Consider the following 13,842-nt stretch of genomic DNA (forward strand, 5'->3'; position numbering starts at 1 on the left):
ATTGCCTGAACCCAGGAGGCGGAGGTTGCGGTGAGCCGAGATCGCGCCATTGCACTCCAGCCTGGGTAACAAGAGTGAAACTCCGTCTTAAAAAATAATAAAATAAAAAAAAATAAAAATTAAAATACAAAAATTAGCCAGGTGTGGTGGCACACGCCTGTAATCCCAGCTATTCGGGAGGTTGAGGCATGAGAATCCCTTAAATATGAGATGGGGAGGCTGCATCGACCTGAGATCACCCCACTGCACTCCAGTATGGGCAATGCAGTGAGACTCTGTCTCAAAAATAAAAATAATTAAATAAGTGGATGGTAAGGGAACACAGTAAACACCTTCAGCCTAGAATTGCAAAGGAAAATGCAAAACCAAAAGGCCATAACGAAGAGACTGTAGAAGACAGGCACCTAGTCTCATGAGCTGTGGAGATGAAAGGGACCCTTCAAGGATAGAAGAAATACAGGTTTCACTGTTCCCTGACACTGAGGGTTAAAGGTGTTAGAGAGAGGAGTCCTGCTAGCGGGAGGAGCAAATCCTTCTGGTCCACAGGTCACCATTATGAGCTAAATTTGCATTTTCCAATTATACCCTAGGATGACTTGCAAAAGTGTTTCACCCAAATTCTCATAAACATTTTTGCACATATCACTTTGTATACACGCATAAGCATTTATCTAGGCATTCTGAAGTACTTTATGGAATCTGCTAACAAACCAGCCACACATTTAAATCCTGTGAGCGTCTGAAAGAGAGAAGACCAAGAGGCCTAGCTGGGTCTCAGATCTTCGCTGACAGATCTTGCCCAATTGCTCCCCCTTCAAGGACCCCGGGGCAATTCAGATGGCTTCTATGGTAGAATTTCATTGCAGGTAGAATTTCATTGTGTTATCCAAGGAAAACACAACTCGACTGTGCACATCCTCAAGTATGACCAAGGATAGGTGCAGGATTATTACTGGAGTTTTATGTGCATAATGTTTGTTAAGCAGATATCCTTGGCGAACTGTTACAGAGGGATTTGAATGCTTCCATATTTGGAGAGGCTGGTTGGGGTTTTAGGATGGAATGGGATATTATCACTACAATTATTATTTTCCCCTATTCCTAGAAATAATGGGATGAGGGCTTCTGTAGCTAAAACCTAACTATTCAACTGATACTTCCATGAATGGACTATTAAGATAATGAGGGATGACAGCATTTGATGTTTTCACCAGATAAATGCTTTATTTCAATAAATATTTAACTTCGAGGGAACAATAAAGGGACACAGGATTAATCTCATTTAGTTAAAAACACGCAACAGTCAAGTCCAACTTTCCCACAGGGAAAAATCCAAAGTGAGCGTGGGGTGGAGGGCCAGCCAGGAACATGTTGTCAGAAATCACAACTCTTCAGACATTGGAGGGTGTTATTTTTAATTCTGTTTTATTTTCTCAGCATTAAATTTGATAATTCTCAGAAACCCTAGCATAAATAAACAGCAGAATGTAGCATGGTAGTTAACAGGGCTTATCTTCGCAGTGTTTTATTAAAGCTAACTTCTACTCCTGAGTCTGATTCAGGGGCCATCTTTCAGGATAGCCTAGCTTCACTGCTAATGATTCTGTTTTAGGATTTAATAATGACTGTACATTGTAGCAGCACCAAACCTCATAGCTGCCCAAGTTGTGATGCCAGGCAACGATCACCTTGTATTGTATGATTCAGGCCCTTCTGCTTCCCATCTCACCTGGACCAGGGATGGCAACACTGCCAAGTGGGGACAGCATACTTATGATGCACTTCACCCACCAGATTTGAAACTGTGGGCAGCTTTATTAACATTTTTTAATTTGGGGGAGAGGCATAAAGTAGAGACATTATTTTTAAATCTTGTTTTATATCCAAGTATCTGCTTGATTCTTTTTATTTTTTTTTTAAATAAAGACAGGGTTTCTCCACGTTTGTCATGCTGGTCTTGAACTTAAAGCCTCAGGTGATCCACCCGCCTTGGCCTCCCAAAGTGCTGGGATTACAGGCATGAGCCACTGCGCCCAGCCTTGATTCATTATTTTGACTTACAAATAAAAGACTTAAAAAAAGGTAATGAAACTCTTTTTCTTCATCTTTCATAGCAGGGAGCTAACAGAGTACATGTAACTTTGATGAACTAGGAAAAACCAATTTAAAAAACTCTCCCACTTAGAAATACAGACACAACTCTAAAAAACTGAAAAGAGGAGGTTAAAAATGGCTGCCTCAGTCATTAAAAGAAATACTGATGAAATGCTACAATATGGATAACTCGTAAAAACAAAAATATTATGCTAAGATTATATTAAGATTATATTAAGATTCTATTTATATGAAGTGTACAGACTAGGCAAATCCACAGAGACAGAAAGTACATTAGTGGTTGGCAGGGGGAACAGAAAGTAACTACTCATAGGTACAGGATTTTTTTTTAGGATGATGAAAATGTTCTAGATTTAGATACTGGTATTGTTGCACAATTCTGTGAATACTAAAAACCACTGAATGATACATTTTAAAAGGATAAACTTTATAGTATGCCAATACTGTCTCAATAAAGCTATTACAAAATTTTTTTAAGTGGCTCCATCTGGTGAGGAGACTAAGCAGGAGGAATGCAGGGAGATGACACCTTTCCAAATTGATTCCATCATCCTATTTCTCTCGGGAGCCACCCGATCCCCATAATCACAAAGTCACCTGCCTTGATTTCTTTATTTCTCTGATCTTCCTCTCCTTCCTAGCTCCCAGGCCCTAGTCAGACTGAAGCCTGAAACACCAGCCTGCTTCCCACAGCCCTCTTCTTTCCACACCCATCAGGGGAATCTTGCCAGCCACATTCGGGACCCTGGTGCCCGCTGATCCCAAGACTTCTGAAGCTCTGCAGCAGGCATTCAGGCATTCAGCTGGGTTCATCCTGGCCTCTCCAGCCTAAAATCTAACTGGAGTCAGTCTCAAACACTGGTCACACAGTGTGCTGCCTGCCACCCCCCACCCCTGTGGTTCTGTAGGAGACCAGACTCCCAGTCACCAGGCTGTGCCCAACTGGCTGATGCATTCTTTTCACCTCTTGGTCCAGGTCTCCCAAGCAGCCTTCCCCTCCACAGCAAAAGCTGACCTCCACAGAGACTCTGTCCCATCTCCCAAAGTATCAGGTAAACCGAGCTCCTGCAGGCCTACTCTACCCATCTCAGGTTTCTCACATCCCACACTGCATGTGTGACCCCAGGTAGGCTGTGAGATGTCCTTAACTGAGTGAATAACCCTGGAAAAGGGTCTGGGAGCTCCTCAGGGTAGAGGCTCACACCTGTCCTTGTTCCCCTCACAGCAAGGATGGAGCTCACTGCACAGCATCAGCTGAAATGAGGTGCTAAAGACATGAGTAAAGGTGGGAAGAGGGAAGAGAAGTGGGGCTGCCAACCAAAAGGACTACCCCTCATCCTCCACAATATGCCAGGGACAGTCGGAGCTCAGCACTGTGGACAGGTTGGTTGATAGCAAGGCTCTAAGTCACTAAAAACTGCCTGATTCTCCCTACCTGCTCTCAGGAAGCATTAACTTCCAGTTGCTTCCTTCCCTACCCAAACTCTTAACTGTTGTAAACTGGCAAGCCGCATCAACTGGGATAACCAGGGATAATCTGGACATCATCCTTTTGAGAAAAGGACAGCCCTTTAAGAATAAGTGGAGGCCCCATCTCACCTGCACCTGGGCTGCTGGGAGCCCAGCGGCCCTCCTCCCCTCCTCGGGGCTCCCCTCCACGTGCCAGGCAGGCTCCTGAGGACACAGAGCTAGGGAAGGAGAAAAAAGTCATGGAGGCAGCTCTTGCTGCCAGGAGCTCACCCTTCCTTCCCGGCGGGGACTAAGGACCAGCCCCTGACCCTCCCCCTTGAATGAGGGAAGAAACCCACTTCCTCACAGATGAATGAATTAGGGCTCAGAGAAGGTTATGAAAGTACCTGAACACACGACTCTCTCATTGCCCACCCTGTGCTATTAAGTACCATCTCTGAGAAGCAGTGTCTAGTGTGACCAGTCTTCCTGGGCCTGAACCCTAAATAGCCACACATGAATTCTCATGCATCTTGAGATGTCACCATCATCTTATTGCTCATTAGAACTTTCTGACCCCTCCTCATTCCAACTCTTCACAGAGACAGATCTGGATCATCTACCCCAAAGCCCCACCTGGTCCCCATTCTGATCCCCAGCTGTGCAGAGCACTACAGGGAGAGGCCACAACATGGCAGTCCACAGCTGACCAGGCTCTTGACTCACCCCAGGAAGCCCATGGGTCAACAGCTGTCATCCCCCAAGGCTGGTCCGTAAGAGCACCTGCACAGAAGAATCAGGTTAGGTCTGTGACACCAAACCTAGTGATTAAAGGCAACAAAATGCAAAAGGAAACTGACTCCCTAATGGGCACTACAAAATTCCATAAACAGAGCCCAAAGGCACATAAAAAAATCCAACATAAGCTGGATTCACACAGGAAATGCACATGTGAGTCACTATTACTTAACACTGTTTTGAAGTTACCAATACTATATAAGTAAAAAAATAATAAAGGTAAAAATATATAGAGGAGCAGTAGAGACAATACTTTATCATATGTATCACTGTCTTTTAGGAAACCCCATAAACCACCAGAAAATCTCTTAAAACCAATGACAACTCTCAGGAGAGACTATAAAACACATAAAAGTAACTGTCTTTTACGCCAACAATGTTCCTCCTTTACCACCAATCTCTTCTAATTTTGTACCAAGACAGACAGACCCCGCTTCCATCCTCAAAAGTCCTCAGCCCCTCCCCGGCTCTGACCCATGACTGTGGCAGCTAATGTTAGGGGAGGCCCAGAATTAACATGATTTGGACTCACCCCAGGAGGCCCACGGGTTGATGGCTGCCATCCTGAGGACTGACTGACCAGACACCGGCCCAGGAACAGTGCAATTCCCCACCTAATGACAAAAGTGAAAAAAGACAAAATTGGTCCATTCTCACAGAAGACCCAGTGGGAATAAAGAAGGGAATCCATCCATAGAAGCAACAAAAAAACTTGCAAGAATTTAAGAAAATTTACATGTCAAAAAAATAACACAATTCCTGGAGAAAAATGAAGGGTAATTTGCATAAGCTGGAAAAAAAAGCATGATTCCGATAAGAAGGTATAAATTTGTTAGCCATTCCCAAGAGACAGTCACAACATAGATGGAACTTTCGGGTTAACTTGACAACAATTATTGTAAAATCTACTTGCAATCCTCATACATTAGTGGTTGCCCAGAGCTGGGAGAAAAAATAAAATGGGGAGTGACTGCTTAATGGGAACAAGAGTTTCTTTGAGGGGTGATGAAATGTTCTAGCATTAGACAGTGGTGATGATTGCACAACTTTATTAATATACAATAAAACCAATGAACTTCACACTTAAGTGGTTAAAGTGGTGAACATTATGTTATGTAAATTTAATCCCACCTCCAAAACAAAATCCACGTCCGAGATTTCCTAAGCCTAGGCTTGTGTGTGTGTGGAGGACTTAGAGATGGGCCTGGCGCCCAGACCCCTAAACCAGGTTCCAGATCTTTGGACAAGTCAGCAACCTCTTTAATGGACTCTTGGGTACGTGTATAAAGCACTAGAACACCCAGTGAGCCTCAGGAGCACCGGAATAAGCGCGAAAACGCAGAATGCAAACCGCATTTCGCACTGTTATTTGCAACTTGACAGTGACCGCCGCCGTCACCGCATGTTTAAGGGAATCCAGAGCTGTTTCCAACCCGGGTCTGGCGTCCTTCACAGTGCTTTGTGTGAACCGGCGGGGAGGCGGGCTGGGGAATGAACGGGGTTATTCTTCCCATCAACGGCCTCAGACGCAGCCGTATCACCTGCTTCCAGAGCTCCCGACCCAAATTTCCTCCGCGAGACCGACGCGGCCGCGACGCTGCAGAAGCTCGTCCCGGCCTCACCTGACACGCAGCCGCGGGTCCCCCGTGAAGGCGGCGCAGCAGGCTCGGGGTCGCCTCGCCTGGGGCGTTTGGCTTTTGTCCCGCGCCGAGGTCCGGCCCAGCAGTGCGCTCGGGAGGCCCAGGCGCGGCCTCGGGGACAAAGGCACGCGGAGCCGACGTGCAGGATTCACCCAGGCCGGTACGGCCAGACAAGGAAGCGCGCCTGGAGGCTGGAAGCGGGAGGCCAGAGGCCGGCGTGGGGTGGGAGGGCCGAGGGCAACGAGGGCGCAAGGCCGGCGCGGAAAGTGCAGGCGCAGGACCCGCCCTGGCGCCGCCTCACCCAACCCCCGAGCCCAGCCGCTACGGCGGCCCCACAGCCCGAGCGAAGGCCTCACCTCAGCCGCGGACAATGGCGGCGGCTTCCCCGGCGTCGACCGGGGCGCGCCGCGGGGGCTGCTGGGAGCTGTAGTTCCGGGCGGCACTTCCGGCACCAGAGAGCCCCTCCAACAGAACAGCCTCCTGGGCCGCCCCGCCCCGCCCCGCGCCACGTGGGCGGGGTGAAAGGACAGCTCTGACTCGCGGTCCCGGGTTTCGCGGGAGGAGCTCGGCGAGTTCTCAGCGCTCTCGAGGGATTCTTCACTCGGCGTTCGCAAGATTGTGAGAAAGTGGCTGCTGTCATTCTCTTTAAGATAAGGAACCTGGGCCGGGCGTGGTGGCTCACGCCTGTAATCCAAGCACTTTAGAGGCCAAGGCGGGCGGATCACCTGACGTCGGGAGTTCAAGACCAGCCTGACCAACATGGTGAAACTCCATCTTAAAAAAAAAAAAGATAAGGAACCTAATTCGAGCTACCCATCTCTGTGAAGCCTCACGGCTGAGAACATCAGGGCTAGTTCCCAGGTCTTTTTTCAGAGGCCAAGCTTTATGGGAGCATGGGTTACCAGCAACCCATCCTGTGAGTTTTCCTGTATCAATATGTATGGAGCACTTCGGCCGCGGTGGCTCATTCCTGTAATCCCAGGACTTTGGGAAGCTGTGACGGGAGGATCGATTGAGTTCAGGAGTTCGACACCATCCTGGGCAACATAGCGAGACCCCCATCTCTACAAAAAAAAAAAAAAAAACCCACAAAAATTAGCCCAGCGTGATGGCACGCGCCTGTAGTCCCAGCTTCTCTGGAGGCTGCAGTGGAAGGATCACTTGAGCCCAGGAGATCGAGGCTGTGGTGAGCTGTGAATGCATCACTGTACTCCAGCCTGAATGACAGAGCAAGAGCCTGTCTTAAAAAAAAAAAAAGGCCATGCGCGGTGGCTCACGCCTCATCCCAGCACTTTGGGAGGACAAGGCAGGCAGATCAAAAGGTCAGGAGTTGAAGACCAGCCTTGCCAAGTTCGTGAAACTCCGTCTCTACTAAAAATACAAAAATTATCCGAGCATTGTGGTGGGCAGCTGTAATCCCAGTTACGCGGGAGGCTGAGGCAGATAATTGCTTGAACCAGGAGGCGGAGGTTGCAGTGAACCAAGATTGCACCACTGCACTCCAGCCTGAGCAACAGAGGGAGACTCCTTCTCAAAAAAAAGATTCCTCATCCAGTGCTCCTGCTAAGATGTGGCTCAGGGCTGTGAACACAAGATATCCTCACTGAGGAGTGCTGCCTCTATCCTTCTGCCATAGCTTAGACCAAGAGAGTTTCCTGCTGTCTGCCCTTCCCTGAATCATCCACTCCACACTTTTTGTTTGTTTTTGAGACACGGTCTTGCCCTGTTGTCCAGGCTGGAGTGCAGTGGCACCATCACGGCTTGCTGTAGCCTCGACCTCCTAGACTCAAGCAATCCTCACACCTGAGCCTTCCAAGTAGAAGAGACTACAGGAATGCACCATCATGATTGGCTAATTTTAAAAACATTTTTTTCTTGGCGGGGTACGGTGGCTCACACTTGTTATCCCAACACTTTGGGAGGACTGGGTGGATCATGGCCACCACCTCAGTCAGGAGTTCAAGACCAGCCCGGCCAACATGGTGAAACCGCATCTCTACTAAAAATACAAAAATTAGCAAGGTGTGCTGGCACATGCCTGTAATCCCAGCTACTCAAGAGGCTGAGGCAGGACAATCACTTGAAGCCAGGTGGTGGATCTTGCAGTTAGCTGAGATTGCACCATTGCACTCCAGCCTGGGTGACAGAGCAAGACTCCATTTCAAAAAAAAAAAAATTGTGGATTTGGGGGTCTTACTGTGTTGCCCTGGCTGATCTTGAATTCCTGGGCTCAAGTGCTCCCCCGACTTTGGTCTCCAGAAGTACTGGGACTACAGGCATGAGCCACCATGTTTAGCCCCACTCGAAATGTTCGCCTCTCACCTGCCACGACTGAAGTCCTGAGGATCTGCACACCCCTCATCCCCATGCTCACAGGCTGCCAGGGCCTTCAGGCGGGGTGCAGACCGCTGTGTAGGCAATGTTTACTTTACTCTTCTCTGGAAAGGGTAGTGCTCAGCCCTCAGACTCTCATTTCCTGAGCAGTAGTGGACTCCTGTGGTGGTTGTGCTGTTCCCTGCTGGCACCCAACTTTCGTGGGGCCATGTGCACTTGAAGGTGACCTCCTAACACCTCTGTATGAACATGGCTTCCGGGGTCCTGGCAGGGTGCAGGTGAGAAAGGAACTCAGGGAAGTCAGGGAGCTGGCTATAGCGAAACAGGAGGCTGAACGAGTCCTGCAGGACCTGGGATGCACCCAGCATGGTCAGGGCCAGTGCCATGTGCAGAGTGTCCCGACTGACCCAGACCTGGCCCAGGATGTCTCCACCTGCCAGACCCTGCAGGATGAGTTGGAAGTGCAGCTGTTGATGAAGACCCGGATGATGGTGGCGGTGCAGCTCTCCATCTGCTGGATGATGTTCTTCATCTTTGGGGACTCATGGGTGGGGGTGTGGAGGTGGAACTCCATGCAGACCCCAGCCTGGCCTAGCTCCTGGACCACCAGAGAGCTGCCCTGAAGCCCAAAGTCATCCTCCTGTGCCAAGACACCCACCCAAGACAATCGGAAGGGAAGCACCAGCTGCGCCACTGTGTGGACAGTTGTGAGGTCGCTGGGCACGGTCCGAAGGGACGACAGGAACTGGGTCTTGTTGTTGAGGCCGGTCAGTGTGGAGGAGGGAACCGCCTGAGTGGGAAGAGGCCAGGGCAACAGAGAGGGTGACAGATGGGACTCCATTTCATAAATAAATAAATAAAATTTCACACAAGGCTGGACAGGGTGGCTCATGCACGTAATCTCAGTGCTTTGGGAGGCCAAGGCAGGAGGACTGCTAGAGCCCAGGAGGTTGAGACCAGCCTGGGCAATACAGTAAGACCCATGCAAGGAAGGAAGAAGGGGAGGGGACGGAAGGGAAGGGGAGGGGAGGGGAGGGGAGGGGATAGGGAGAAGAAAGAGAGAGAAAAGAAAGGAGAGAGAGAAAGAGAGAAATTAAGGAAGGAAAGAGAAAAGAGAAGGAAGGGCGGGAGGGAGGGAGAGAAAGAAATAGAACAGAGGGAGGGAGGCAGGGAAGGAAGGAAGGGAAGGAAGGACAGGCGAGCATGCACAAGCAGTCAGAGAAAGGAAGCAAGAAAGAAAGGAGGAGGCCGGGCGCGGTGGCTCACACCTATAATCCCAGCACTTTGGGAGGCTGAGGCGGGTGGATCACGAGGTCAAGAGATCGAGACCATCCTGGTCAACATGGTGAAACCCCGTCTCTACTAAAAATACAAAAAGTAGCTGGGCATGGTGGTGCGTGCCTGTAGTCACAGCTACTCGGGAGGCTGGGGCAGGAGAATTGCTTGAACCCAGGAAGCGGAGGTTGCAGTGAGCCGAGATCGTGCCATTGCACTCCAGTCTGGGTAACAACAGCGAAACTCTGTCTCAAAAAAAAAAAAAAAAGAAAGAAAGAAAGGAGGAAAGGAAGAAAGAAAAAGAGAGGCTAGGCATGGTGGCTTTTGTGTATAATCCCACCACTTTGGGAGACTGAGGTGGGCGGATTACTTGAGGTTAGGAGTTCAAGATCAGCCTGGCCAACATGGTGAAACCCCATCTCTACTAAAAATACAAAATTAGCTAGTTGTGGTGGCACACACCTTAATCCCAGCTACTCAGGAGGTTCAGGCAGGAGAATCGCCTCAACCCAGGAGGCAGAGCGTGCAGTAAGCTGAGACCCCACCACTGCACTCCATCTTGGGCAAAAAAAGCAAGACTCCATCTCCAAAAAAAAAAGAAAAAGAGAGAAAGGGAAGGAAGGAAGGAGGGAAGAAGGGAAGGAGGGAGGGAGGAAAGGAGGGAAGGAAGGAAGGGAGGGATGAAAGGGAGGCAGGGAGGAAAGAGAGGGAGGAGAGAGGGGAGAAAGAAAGAGGAAGAAAGGAAGGGAGGGAGGGAGGGACGGAGGGAGAGAAAAAAAAGAAAAATAAAGAGGCCGGGTATGGTGGCTCACACCTGTAATCTCAATACTTTGGGAGGCCGAGGCAGGTGGATCACTTGAGGTCAGGAGTTTGAAACCAGCCTGGCCAACATGGTGAAACCCCATCTCTACTAAAAATACAAAAGGTAGCTGGGCATGGTGATGTGTGCCTGTAATCCCAGCTGCTCCAGAGGCTGAGGCAGAAAAACAGCTTGAACCTGGGAGGCAGAGATTGCAAGATTATGCCACTGTACTCTATCGTGGGCAACAGAGTGAAACTCCATCTCAAAAAAAAAGAAGAAGAAAAGAGTCCCACAAACACCTTGAGTCTTGGGGATAGCCGGCCACCCTAGTTAGGTCAGAGCTGGGACATGATCATCTTTCTATGAGAAGAATGGCTACTGGATCATGGAGTCCAGATCATCTCCAGTGTTAATGTGAGACCTGGTTATGGTGCAGGCCCCAGCATTTGCATTTCTAACAATCTCTCACGTGATGGCGATTCTCTGTGTGCCTTTTCAACTGAGTCCCACCATGGCACTATCCAGATAACATTTCTAAAACACAGACGCCCAAGCCAGATTCACCAAGCTCCTGTTCCCTGGCATGAGAGTATTTGGAAATGATGGCCTGAGGGTTACGGAGAGCCCACCAAAGTGCCCTGTGGCATGATCTTGGCTTACTGCAACCTCCACCTCTTGGGTTAAAGCGATTCTCCTGCCTCAGCCTCTGGAGTAGCTGGGATTACAGGACAGGTGCACACCACCACACCTGGCTACTTTTTGTATTTTTAGTAGAGACAGGGTTTCACCATGTTGGACAGACTGGTTTCAAACACCTGACCTCAGGTGATCCGCCTACCTCCCAAAGTGCTGGGATTACAGTTGTGAGCCACCACACCTGGCCCCAATGAACAACTGAAGTTTATGTTCATTCCTCTCGTTCTTGCCCACTTCAAACTTACGTTTCTTCTTCCTTGCCAGGCAGGTTTTTTTTTTTTTTTTTTTGAGACAGGGTCTCACTGTCATCCAGGCTACAGTGCAGTGGCAGGATCACGGCTCACTACATCATCTACCTCCTGGGCTCAGATATCTTCCTGCCTCAGCCTCCCAAGTATTTGGGACTATAGATGTGCACCACCACCCCTAGTTTTTTTTCTTTTGTTTTCTCACCCCCAGTTTTGAAAGAAATTATTATTATTACTATTTTATAGAGATGGGGATCTCACTATGTTTCCCAGCCTGGTCTTGAATTCCTGGGCTCCAGTGATCCTCCTGCTTCAGCCTCCCAAAACTCTGGGGTTAAAGGCTGGAGCCACACCGTGCTGGGCCTGGGGTTCTGATTCTAGTTATGGTTTGCACAGCACAGATGGATTATTCTTCACTCTTCACTGAGTGGCAATGACTCAGAACCTGCTTGTGTTGTCTGGCCATGCTGTGATCTTTGTCAGTTTTTTCCTATTTGTCGATTTGCCAATGAAGAGACTACCTCTTGTGCCCCAGAAGATACAAGAGTTATGTGAAATTGGGGTCAATGGGGTTTTGTGTCTGTGTTTGCTTCTGACCTGTGGCTGAGGCACAGGATGAAACTGCTTGGTCTCTGGGATCTGATGGATCAGTCTTTAATGCTCCTTGTATGTGTGCAAAACATTCTCCTACCACCAGAGGGTAGTAAAGAAACAGGCTATACAAAGGTTATAGGGTCTGAACGAAGAGATGCTCTGCTCTGATGGGTTTACACAGACCTGTAAGACTGACTCAACAGGTGGAGCTGCCAGATTTTGAAACTAAAAAACAGGATACCCAATTAAATTCAAATTTCAGATAAATTCACATAATATTTTAGCATAAGTATTGCCTATGCAATATTGGGGACAAAATTCTACTAAAACCAAATTTAAGTAGGGGTCCTGTTTTATCTGGCAACCCTACAGATACAGGAAAACAAGAGCTTCTTGAGCTGCAGTCAAGAAATGCAGTTGCAGCTGTGTGCAGCGGCTCATGCCTATAATCCCAACACTGGGAGGCCAAGTTGGGAGGATCACTTAAGCCCAGGAGTTGCAGACCAGCCTGGGCAAGACAGGGAAAGCTTGTCTGTTTTTTGTTGTTGCTGTTAAGCCAGGCACGGTGGCTCACACCTGTAATCCTAGCGTTTTGGAAGGCCAAGGTGGGTGAATCACCTGAGGTCAGGAGTTTAAGACTCGACTGGGCAACACAGTGAAACCCTGTCTCTACTAAAAATATAAAAATTAGCCAGGTATGGCAGCGGGCACCTGTGGTCCCAGCTACTCAGGAGGCTGAGGCTGGAGAATTGCTTGAACCCAGGAAGCAGAGGTTGCAGTGAGCCGAGATCGCACCACTGTACTCCAGCCTGGATAACAGAGCGAGACTTCATCTCAAAAATAAATAAATAACCAAAACCTAAAATGCAATAAAATAAATGGGGAAAAAATAATAATAAATAAATAAATAAAAAGAAATATTGAGTTTCTAATTCTTTAAATGTGCTTTAATTAAAAGGAATAAAAAGAAAGTCTACATATAGAAACTTCCAATTCGAAGCATTTTATGTTGGAGGTAATCCAAGTTGGAGGTAGTCAAAGTGAATTCTTCGAAAAATCAGCCTGGCTTGATACTTTGGGGTTAAAAGCACCTAGAATAGCAATGTGGTTATTTGCAGAGATTCTATAGGAATCAACTCTCCTTTTTATCAGGATAGAACTGGACTAATTGTGCAATCAATCAAGCCCATACCTGAAGTGTCACACTTCAGAATAAACTCCCCGCTACATGACAACTCACCCTGAAGGAGTAAGGGGTGAGCTTTCTCTGTGGCCCCTACATTCACAAAGCCACCCAGGAAGGCCCCTCCAATCTGTTCTGTGATTTACATGGCCCCTGCTTCAAAGGTAGAAAGGAAGTCCTCTCCCCCAGCAGGCCAACAACCTTTGCAAATTTAAGGTGTTCAAGGACAAAGGAATTCTGTAAACCCAAATTTACAGGTTTCTCAGTCCAGCATGAATATCTTTAAACTGGAATCATCATACAATGGTGAGGGGAATGTAAAATGGTGCAGCTGCTTCAGAAAACTCTCTGGCAGCTCCTCAAATAGGTAAACACAGAGAGACCATTAGGCCCAGAAATTCTACCCATACAACCAAGATAACTGAAAACATACTGAACATACACACAAAAACTGATACATAAATGCTCATAGCAGCCCTATTCACAATAGCCCCAAAATGGAAACAGCTCAAATATCCATCAACTGATAAATGGATACACACAATATAGTCTAGTCATACAATCGAATTTTTCTTTTTTCTTTCTTTCTTTTTTGAGACAGAGTTTCGCTCTTGTTACCCAGGCTGGAGTGCAATGGCGCAATCTCGGCTCACCGCAACCTCCGCCTCCTGGGTTCAGGCAATTCTCCTGCCTCAGCCTCCTGAGTAG

At 48.1% G+C, this 13,842-nt stretch overlaps 1 protein-coding gene across 2 annotated transcripts in view; it reads right to left on the reverse strand.

Moving 5' to 3' along the window:
- The window catches only part of ZNF606 (zinc finger protein 606), a 27,768-nt gene extending 21,368 nt beyond the window's left edge, over positions 1 to 6,400 (reverse strand). Inside the window, exons 1-4 of one of the 2 annotated variants that reach the window (XM_037731709.1) lie at positions 6,359 to 6,400; positions 4,895 to 4,976; positions 4,291 to 4,347; positions 3,715 to 3,803 (exon numbers count right to left, since the gene is read on the reverse strand). In XM_037731709.1, coding sequence (XP_037587637.1) covers positions 3,715 to 3,803; positions 4,291 to 4,347; positions 4,895 to 4,925 — 177 coding nt within the window. In that variant the 5' untranslated portion in view covers positions 4,926 to 4,976; positions 6,359 to 6,400. Of the gene's footprint in view, positions 1 to 3,714; positions 3,804 to 4,290; positions 4,348 to 4,894; positions 4,977 to 5,984; positions 6,104 to 6,358 lie in introns of those variants that run through there. The other variant, XM_017509584.2, reaches the window with a different exon arrangement.
- Between the last annotated feature and the right edge of the window lie 7,442 nt (positions 6,401 to 13,842).

The sequence above is a fragment of the Cebus imitator genome, unplaced genomic scaffold (assembly GCF_001604975.1).
Source record: "Cebus imitator isolate Cc_AM_T3 unplaced genomic scaffold, Cebus_imitator-1.0 Scaffold417, whole genome shotgun sequence".
In the NCBI taxonomy this organism is placed as follows: Eukaryota; Metazoa; Chordata; class Mammalia; order Primates; family Cebidae; genus Cebus; species Cebus imitator.